The sequence below is a fragment of the Aspergillus alliaceus genome (assembly GCF_009176365.1).
Source record: "Aspergillus alliaceus strain CBS 536.65 unplaced genomic scaffold BDW43scaffold_36, whole genome shotgun sequence".
Lineage (NCBI taxonomy): Eukaryota > Fungi > Ascomycota > Eurotiomycetes > Eurotiales > Aspergillaceae > Aspergillus > Aspergillus alliaceus.
The window spans coordinates 353,916-364,335 of NW_022474719.1; the positions used below are offsets into that span (position 1 = coordinate 353,916).

The 10,420-nt window shown below is 42.9% G+C and overlaps 3 protein-coding genes across 3 annotated transcripts; 1 reads left to right on the top strand and 2 right to left on the bottom strand.

Moving 5' to 3' along the window:
- Positions 1 to 255: 255 nt before the first annotated feature.
- On the top strand, positions 256 to 1,653 carry BDW43DRAFT_320907 (major facilitator superfamily domain-containing protein; the record flags this gene model as incomplete). The annotated part of the gene is made up of 3 exons (XM_032049203.1): positions 256 to 422; positions 472 to 845; positions 896 to 1,653. The coding sequence occupies 3 exons, from the start codon at positions 256 to 258 to the stop codon at positions 1,651 to 1,653; spliced, it is 1,299 nt and encodes a 432-aa protein (XP_031898103.1).
- A 308-nt stretch (positions 1,654 to 1,961) lies between these two features.
- On the bottom strand, positions 1,962 to 3,720 carry BDW43DRAFT_320908 (MFS multidrug transporter; the record flags this gene model as incomplete). Its single annotated transcript, XM_032049204.1, has 5 exons — positions 1,962 to 2,889; positions 2,946 to 3,275; positions 3,329 to 3,402; positions 3,461 to 3,482; positions 3,542 to 3,720. 5 exons carry the CDS (start codon positions 3,718 to 3,720, stop codon positions 1,962 to 1,964), a joined length of 1,533 nt encoding a protein of 510 aa, XP_031898104.1.
- A 2,806-nt stretch (positions 3,721 to 6,526) lies between these two features.
- Positions 6,527 to 7,471, bottom strand: BDW43DRAFT_283154 (uncharacterized protein). Its single transcript, XM_032042728.1, has 3 exons — positions 7,203 to 7,471; positions 7,060 to 7,116; positions 6,527 to 6,993 (listed from the first exon to the last, which is right to left on the bottom strand). The coding sequence occupies exons 1-3, from the start codon at positions 7,290 to 7,292 to the stop codon at positions 6,916 to 6,918; spliced, it is 225 nt and encodes a 74-aa protein (XP_031898105.1). The 5' UTR covers positions 7,293 to 7,471; the 3' UTR covers positions 6,527 to 6,915.
- Positions 7,472 to 10,420: the final 2,949 nt, after the last annotated feature.

The window sequence follows — 10,420 nt, forward strand, 5'->3', positions numbered from 1 at the left end:
AAGCCCTCAGAAACGATGATCAGGTACGAGATTAACTGTTTCTCGTCCTGACCGTCATTTTACGGTCTTCAAATGTTCGACCCCAGCAAATATCTGCACACAATCCATCCACTAGCCGATCACTTTCAATGCACTCTGCAAGGGCGGTTGCATGTTGGCGATACCTTCTCAAAGCGTAAGGTATCTTCGATCTATGCCTGAATTGAAAGGTCCCCCTTCAATCCTATCCCAAGGAGAAACTGGTTGTCAATAAAAATGGCCACTACGGAAGATCTTCTGCACAGAGTATCAGCACTTGAGGAAGGGAAGCATCGGCAGAGCTATGGAAACGGTCCAAGCAGCGAGATATATGTGGTCCCTGACGGAGGTGTCAAGGCATGGCTGCAGGTTCTTGCGGCCTTCTTTGTTTATTTTACTACGTGGTAAGAGGCTTCACGCCGGGGTTTTGTTAGACAGCTAACAAGCTCAAAGGGCATTGACGGACTCCTTTGGCGCGTATCAAACATTCTACGAGAATGGGGACCTCTTCTCTGCCTCGTCCTCTAGCATAGCTTGGATCGGCTCGACCCAGGCGGCTATACTCCAAACCGTGGGCCTCATATCTGGAACTCTATATGACAGGGGTTACTTCCGGTCACTCCTGTATACAGCATCGCTAGTGGTTATCCTCGGTCAAATGATGCTTAGTCTCAGTCATACCTATTATCAGGTTTTCCTTGCCCAGGCAGTTTGTATGGGTCTGGGTGCGGGCCTGGTTGCTGTTCCTGGCATCACGATTCTATCTTCATACTTCGACAGACGGATTGAGTTTGCAATCGGCATTGCCTCCACAGGTAGTGGTATTGGTTAGTCCGCAAACATTCCTGCTCGAAACCCCAATTAATATTTTTGATAGGGGCTACCATCTACCCTTTTATGTTCCATCGCATCATCACGCGGGTTGGCTTCGCATGGTGCGTCCGAGCCATAGGGCTACTCATGTTTATCGCCATGTTGGTCCAAGTACTAGTGCTTCGACCTCGACCGCGCCCAAAAAAACTGTCCAGAGCAAATATCATCGACTGGGCGGCATTCAGAGAGCCGGCATACGTTGCGTTTCTGCTAGGAGTGACCACCTGTACACTTTCGCTGAACATCCCAGATTATTATATCCAGCTTTACGCCATCAGGAATCATATCACAGGCGGGGATTTCGGCTTCTACCTTCTCTCAATCCTCACCACAGGCTCGGTTTGCGGTCAAGTGAGTCTAAGCTATTTGGCCGAGAAGATCGGCCCGTTCAATGTCCTTTCCTGCAGTATCGCTATCTGTGGCGCCCTCTGCTTTGCTCTGATTAACCTTCAGAGTATGCCGGGTTTGATAGTGGTTATTACTACTTATGGCTTCGTATCTGGTGCACATATGTCGCTTGCACCGACGTGTTTTGTGAAGCTGTCTCCTACCAAGGATGTGGTCGGTACTCGTTTGGGAATGGGGATGGCCGCCACAGTGGTGGGGACTCTCGTTGGGCCTCCCATAGCTGGGGCTATTCTGGATAACGTGGGATTTAATTCCGTGTGGGTGTATTCGGGCACGGTATCGATTGCTTCTGGGTTGATATTTATGCTGAGTCGTGGGTTTCACGGGGGTTGGAGGGTTTGGGCAAGGGTATGAGACTGGGAATACGGTCAAGAGTAACGGCATTAGATTTAGATTCAATTAATGTGTCCATGATTTTGTTTTCATCGTTGCTTCAGCGCTGGTTATATAGGCTAGGTGGCATTACGGAAGAAGTTTTGGCATCTCAATAAAATGTATTTAGCGAGTTCGCTGTCTATGCAAATATCATGATAGTTAGCTTGCAATCCATAAGGTGTCTAGAAAGAGTGGATGTACTGAAAAATGAAGAAAGATGATAATAGACAAAAGATAGTCACATGCCTATAGTATCTGCGTATAGGAAAGACCCACTAAATGTCGACTCAGCCCGACATTTCCGGACTGGCTGGCAGAAACTCATCTTTGTCGACGCAGTTTTCCTCATGAGTCCGCAGACTATACCCGGCAAATTTACTATTCGCGCGGATCCTTGTGCCATAGCGTCCGAACAGAGGTGGAATCGCGCAGAAAACCGTAGCTACTGCGGCTAGTACGGACACAGCAATGTTGTTTCCCAGTCCTGAGAACATTCGCGGCGCAAAGAGAGGAAAAGTGGCTGAGAGAATTGCACGCAGTGACGCGACTGCTGCGAAGCCGCTTGCAGCGTAACTCACATAGCTGTCCGCCAGGTAGCCCAATAGCACGGTTGGGAACTCATTCAGTGCGTACCCGATAAGCAGGAGAGGTATGGTTGGCACAATCCAATATACGTTACTAAAGTGTGGGGGAATCGTCCAAGCAAACCACCATAGACCGATGGCCAATAGTGGCGTCCCGACGTACATGCCCAGGAGTTTGTGTTCTGGTAGAAGCTGCCGACCATCGCGAAGATGGTTCTGGATTATTCTTTCATCTGCGAATCGAGTTAAGAGGCTTAGCATCATACCTATACCTAAGCCCACGAACGCAAGCGATGATGACGATTCCTGGAACCCGAGAGCTTGATAAATCGGCTGGAGCGCTTCGGTGAAGAGGTATACCAAGCCGAAGGCAGTAGATGTCATCACTCCAACGCACATCACAATAGGCTCTGCGATTAACTGAACGGGTCGGACTAAGGTGGTTCGTATGAACGTGGAAAGATCCGGTGTATAATCGGGATTCAGTGGAGGAGGTGTTGCCATCCCAGTGGTATTCCGGAACTCTTCGACCTGACGGACTAGAAGTGGCGAAGGCCGCGATTCCCGAATGAAAAGGAGCAGAATAGTCAAGAACCCGATGAAAGCCGCTGCGATGTAAAAGAACCATCTCCTAAAGACACCACATGAGTGTTCATTTCGTGTCAAGCTGAATGGGGTTAATCGTACCAGCCCAGGTTTGCCGAGATATATGCGCCCGTAATCGGCCCAAGAACAAGACCTAAGTTCGACGCGGCCGACCAAATACACAACCACCATGTTCGTTGTCGGCTGCGATGCATGTCTTCGATACTACCTGCCAGGACGTTGGCCGGAATGGAGGAAAGAAACCCTGTAGCACAGCGTCCGATCACGACGGCTGCCAATGATCGAACAGACGCGATGACTATACATCCAACACTAAACAGAAGGCTACTGACAATGTACAGCTTCCGGCGTCCGAATGCTTCGGAGTAAGGTGCAAACGTGATAGACCCCACCAGTTGCCCTAACAATGACCTGATGGTTGTTAGACCGTTGAACTTCAGAGCAGCCAAGTGTGTACAACGCACACCGACACAAAGATGAACACTGCCAGTGTTTCGTCTATTCCATATTCCCTGTGTGCAGCCCTTGCAGTCATTGCCTAATAGACCAGGATTAGCCCATTGTTTGCATGACCCATGGCTATCTCATGCACTTACACCAGCTGTGCTGCAGGCTGTGCTGGAGATCCAGTAACGTGTCAATATTACCCATATCACAACAGAGACAGGGTCACCTACACAAAAAGGTCTACTAGATTAATGATTGTCAGGTCGTATGTCTTTCTTGTGAAAGACCAATTCCGAGGGTGCATTGGGTTTGTGGGCAACCATCGGACAAAGCAGCCATCCGGGGTTAATTGAAGCCCATGCTGACGTAGATATTGGTCGAGTAAGCCATATCCATGGTCAGAGGGCATCATTTCTTTGTTCTCTGCCTTATTCAGGGTCATTTCGTCCGGTTCTCCAGCTGAAAGATTGATTCGGGCGTCCGCTGATAGAAGGGGCCGTTGGTCCAGAGTGTCGGAATAAAGACCATGGAGTTATAGAATATAAAAATAAGTTGAAGCACGGGAAACTGGTAGAAAATTCGGGAAGGCAGGCAAAAGTTGATAGAAACTACGAGGAGCACGTAGATACACAAACGACTACACAGGGATCACTTGGACTCCCAGCAGGTTGTGTATAATTCTTCTCCATATTAACATCTAGACGGATGTTAGCTATATAGGACTAGGACTTCCACTCAGCTATGGTTATGACCTTTGTTTGGACCTTGCATCACACCGGCATGATATCATACACGCATCTATTTTCTCAATATGAACCTTATGCTTGCATATATGGGATCCGCGTCTTCCTGGCTCAGGTGATTATGCTGTTATTCAGTGGAATGAAAAGGATATTTTAACGGTGAATCGATACAAGGTGGATCAATCGATTTATATGAAGCTTAGCCCAACCGTACCGAATTTGATTGTATATAGATAGAAAGGCTTCTCTAGAGAGTGTTCCAGCTTCTTCCGCCCTACCCACAAGGGATGGTTTAAGTTCGGCGCCCCGTTAAATGATCGGCATATTTTATGAAACGAGCTGCAAGGGTCACATTCTTGAAGGATCACCAAGACCAAAACTTGCCGAACGTTTCATGGATCTCTGTTGGTTCAGTTTGCCCTCCGAGTGGACGTCACTAGCAATTGTTTCACAGCCGACGGCATTTTGGAACTTTGAAAAATGTATATAGTATCAAGTATAACCAAAACAATCAATAATTATACCAGTCCTTAGTTTGCGAAGTTTAGAATGAGAGAAAAACCAGTTGTCAACTGTAGAACTCACCGTGCGCTAAATGAAACCCTCAGAGAGCAAGGACGGGTTACAGTTTCCAAGACATGATACACACCTGAAAGATGTAAGGTCAGTAAGCCGCGCGTTCTTTGGCTCAAATCATGTGTCAAATTAATGTCTTTTTTTTTTCCCGGTCATGAGACGAATTAAACATAAACTGTCATTGGTGGCATCGTGCCGGACAAAGCGCTGGCGGCAGTACCCTCATTTATCAGATCAATGCACTCTTCATACAGTTTAGCCCTATGAGAATCCGGAGAATCTTTAATCTCGGTGCCATACACGCTACACGAGTTTACCATACTATGCTCATAGTTAGTAGAGGGACTAGAGCGTCCAAAGGTCTAGGAGGCTAGTTATCAGGTATGGTGCGCTATAGCTCCACAATAAGCATGACCAAAGTTAGGCTATTCTTTGCATACGATGAAACCCGTCGTCTCTCAGGTGTCGTTCAACTAACACCACTCTACGAGATAAATGCTATAGTATTCAAAATTATGCTAAGGTACTTTACTAAACGAAAATGCAATGCTAAGAGAAGCACCCAAGGAAAGGCATGTACTGGATTTGATTTCCTGAGAGTAGAAGCTATGCACTAGTTAGATGCAGATGAATTGCACAAGATAATTGTACAAATCAATGTCAATCCTATCCCCATATCAACCACTGTGGCTTACAACATGATAAGGGTAAGGGTGATATGTGATACTCCTCCTAGAAATGCGAAGCGGGGGTAGCGATTACGGAGACAAGCCCATTCTGGCAAGACGGTGTCTTTCTTATTATCGGTGTGTAGGGTGTATTAATGAGCCTCCAATAAATTTGATAAAGGAGGAGTAGAGAAGAAAAAAAACAGTTTCCTATCGTTGAACTCCAAGGGCTCCATTCTCACAGCGTGAATTTTACCTTAATGCACATGCTTATATCTTTGATGATAGAATAGTGACAGAACAAAAGACCGCAATATGCCTCCATAGTACATGACTACGCATGAAGCTCCCCAGACCCGGGGAAATCAGACCAATCACAAATGTCTCCGATAATGAGACACACGAGCAACAAATGAGGCATGTCCCGATAACAGCTCACCTTGATAGGTCCTAAAGGCTTATTCTGGTTATTTATCGTGGTACAACATGTAACCATTTGACCTATTTGGAGAGACACCTAGCTTTATAAAATCCCGAGGTGGCGCAGGGTTCTGCTTGCTCCAAGATACTCAGCTCGAGAACTCAGTCATAACTGACTATGTAGAGAGCTAGTCTCCTAAAGCTAGAGTAAGTCCTTGTTACTTGAATGGTGCATATTGCTTATTGTAGTTGTGTTACAACCGTGTGCAACCCTCATCTCAGATGCGTAAGGCCTTTACCCCGGTAATCAGAGACGCAACTTATATCCAAATCTTATGAATGGCCCAAAATGTACTACTAATGCTACAGTGATGCAAAGGCTACGTTGCTAGAAATTCTTATCAGTTTTTGGACCACATATTCTATTCCGTTCCATTATAATGCGTGTATACCTCGAATCGCTCACATATCCCCATCGACTTCAACTCATCCACTCGTATACTGCTTGTCTGCACATTTAACGTCATGTATCAGGCCAGTCAATCGTTACTGAACCTCCGATCAAGATATAATTATATCTGATCTCAGCAAAGGATATCTCCAGGATATTGCCCACATTCTTTGTGAAACGAGAAGCCTAACTATCCCTCATTACACATAATAAAAGCACAATATCCACGCAGGTTTTATCCCCATCTACTGAAGCCTTTCCATAACAGCACTCGTGGCGTATTGGAACACACATTGAAGAAGGCTGTTAGGTAGGAAGTCCTCATCATCAAAAGGGTATGTTCTCCATTTTAGTCTAAAATGGCCCAAAATCCTTCCAATCGTACAAGTTCGCTTTCGATCGCGCACATATGTGCTTCGGGGTCTTTATTGAACTCTGGGAATGGTAGAGCTCAAGAAAGCTGTACAGGTATGCAATGAAACAGGGATCTTAGAACAGCACGTGATTCATCATACTAAATAGACGTATACATCATATCGCTCAATTTGGTCGTAGCAAGAGACAGAACTGTCAACAAAGACAGCAAATTTCAGAGTCTACAAGAGACATTCCCATTTCCCTTTCTTGCTTTTCTCTTGCTCTGATACTCGGTTTTCCCACACCTTCATAGCAGGACCGCATGTCACCCCACAATCAGTTAGCAGTAGGGTAGTACTATAAGATCGTCAGTATGCCTATTCTCGTCTCTACTTGATATAAATGCTATTCACCGCCCAGCAGGCATAAGGATGGTTCGCCTGTCCGCAATAGATATTTTCAAGATCCTTGGACCCGGTTAGCTTATGCCTCGTGAAAATAGCAGCTAATGTGCTGGGCTGATTGCTCCTTACGCCACCGGCTGTCGTCTTGCAATCTTCCTGGTTACGACATTCCTCCTTGGTATTGCACTGAGTAATGAGATAAGCAATTGCCATTTCCAGATGTAGGATCTCTGGCTATATATCAACCAAAGGTCTGTGGAAGTAGCACTTACAGAGAACCCTGCAGCACACCCATGCCAACCTTGAGCCAGGGCCCCAGTGCTCAGAGTGATGGCAAGGATAGAGACTGTGAGAAGCCTCATTGTGGTAAATATCAAGCGTCAGGGTAATAGCAAAAGCGCAGATGAAATTGATTTGTATTGGAGAAGTCTGATCAAATTTTTTTGCTGGTCGATGAACGGACCCGAACGATGTATTTATATCCAGAGACGCGGTAAGTTGTATTACCGAGGTAAAGACTTACGTTCTTCGTGCTATTTGCAATGAAACTGTTTAAGGCTTAGGCACCCCATTGCAAGGTGGCTTGACTATCTATTTTTGTAAGTGACAGCGTCATCCGATCGCTGCTTCGTCAGGGCTGGGTGGGCTCATGCCGGGGCATGTCTCAGATGTGACACTGATTCACTACGCGGCTCAATCTAGACTGAATCCTTCGTCTCATACTTCATTGTGATAGGTCCAGACAAGCATCGGGCATAATACAGGGAAATCGATGCCTTACTAAATCTGAACTAGGATTGTATTTGCGTCGGCAGATACGAGGATTATGGATGCTGCTCCACCCCACGTTTTTCTCTTGTCAGATACTACACCCCACCCATGTCGGAGCAGTGAGCTTCCCTCATGAGACTCCCCATTGGTTTCAACTTCTGCCAAGTGCACTGAGGTTGTGTGGTTATATAAACAGCATATATTACATGTAGATTCAGAATCCATTTTCCAGTCAACCCATTGCGAGAGTCGAATCAGGAATACCAAAGGATGCTTAACGTATTAAACCCTATTTTCTTACACAACAGGGGATTCGCATATTACTAGGTTGTCATATCGAGGATTCCCCAAGTAAAGAATGCTTCGTATACTACTTTAGAGTTGAGACGTCAGATACACGCTTCATATAAGGTAAAACTTGGTCGTCGAAAGCATGCAAGGGGGTAGCAGACTAACCCCAACTCCCAATACGCATTGGCTCCAGATTATACACTGTTGCAGTGTATTGACCAGCTCGATTACCCACTACGTTGGACGCCTTATTAGACATGGATCTCAACCGATAGTCCTGCAGGATGTGCGCTTACTGTAATATGCAAGAGGCGGTAGCAAAAAGAGTCCGTGTGGTAGTTTCAACACTACTCATATCCGATACATTTGGACCCACGTCGCATTACGAGTGATGTCGCACGTGCTAGTGTTGTGCTACTGCTTTGGCCGGCACAGCATAAGTCACTGGTGACGCGCGCTACCGCACGCCGTAAGCCCTGAAACGATAAAGACATTAGTAGAAGCAAAGAGTCGCATCCGAGTTTGCAGTTTAAATTTATTGACAGATGAGGACTGCACAAGAAAAGGTGGCCCAGTCATACAAGGTACAATCGATTGGTTCTGTAAAGTAGAAAGAAGGGAGAAGAATGAGTATTTGTATTAGATAACTAAAAAGAAGAGATAGACAAGCTTCTGGAGAGCAGTATTTTAAAAAGACAAATATACTTCTATATTTAGTTAAGGGATAAGCAATTGTGAAGGTCTTAAGAGCAGGAAGTTATATTGCTAGCTATTTTCCCTAAAAGACCAGTATAATACTTAATCCTTATTTATAAGATTCATGGCGGCCTTAACGTTCTCGAGGGCGCTTTCAAGGGAGTAGATAAGACTATCAAGATTATTATAGCCAGTATAAAGGACTGAGTGCTTCTTAGTAGGAGAGAGGCAGGTACCAGGATTATTCTGAAGAGGACTCTCAAGGTATAGAGCGTTCTTTATAGTTTAAAGTTATATACAGGCTAGATCAAGATTATTATCAATACTATTGATAAGGCTTTTAACATGGCCTAAAAGGCCAAGGAAGGAGTTAAATATAAACCAAGATAATAAATAACTGGTTATACTTACTGCTGACAAGACAGCCAGAGACAGAAATATAAGGAGTGATACTGGCCATTAGGAGCGCTAAAGAATCAGCTAAATTAGTAAATAAAGTACTTAGAATATGTTATACAGAGAGATACTTATAAGAAGAACTGTACAGCAGTAAGTAGTGAACTCTAAGATAAAAGTGGATAGTAGACAAGATAGGTATTGATAGATAATAAGATAAAGATTAGAAAATATAAGAAAGGCTATATAAGATAACTGGAATAGAAATACTGAGAAGTAAAGTAACAGTAGAAATAAAATAACAGATTTACTATATTTTACTTAACTGGCTAGATAATATAATCTTTATCTTAATATAGTAAATATAGCTCAGTATATATATATTAAATATATCAGAATTATATAATAAGTAAAAGAAACAAGTGATAAACTCACTACACTGGAAACAGAAATATAAGTAGCTAAAAATACTGGACAGTTACTAGTTATAATAATCTTTTTAATATAGCAAGTATATTAGTATAAGAAGTTTTTTATAGTCTCTGAGAACAGTGCTTAGATATAGGTAAGCTTAACTAAAGAAATAATTTAGATTTAACTGCTATCTCAGTTAATATAATTTAAGTGTTCTTATTATTGTCCAGCTCTATAAGATCAATTTCTTTATAATATTCTTGAGTAGAAAGAGAAGAGTTATCATAATAAAATAGAATCAGATTTATATTATGTAGACTAATAGACTTTAATAGAGTTGCAGTAGTAACTTACTATATCTACCGGTCTGGTTATTTTTACTTGCCTGTTACAGAAGATGAAGTTAATAGTAAAGATTAGGCCAGTATTAGTAGAAAGTATATATTATCTATTACTATTATAAGTTATAGGTTTTCTTTAGTTACTCTAAAGATATATCCAGTAATAAATACTTGAGTATTAGAAGTTAGTAATAGGAAGTTAATCCAGCGCTGGCTATTCTTAAAATAGGCAGTGACTAGAAATATATGCTAGATCTGGCTAGAACTATTATAAACTGTTAATTAGAGATAGTAGTATAGGAATTTTAAGCTATTATTTAGCTATTCTTTATGCTTACTTACTATAGCAAGAAGTATTACAGTTGGTTAAACTGTTTCTAGATAGTATATAAAGTATGAATCTATATTTTTATAGTTTCCTGAATAACTGGATTACTTAAGAAGAGATATTATTTAAGTTTAAGAAGCTTTTTACTGGTCTACTGTATAAGTATATAGAAGAATATAAAAGTCTTGATCTTATATAGTAGCTATTAAAAAAGAGTTCCAGATATAAATAAATATATTAAATAAATAATACT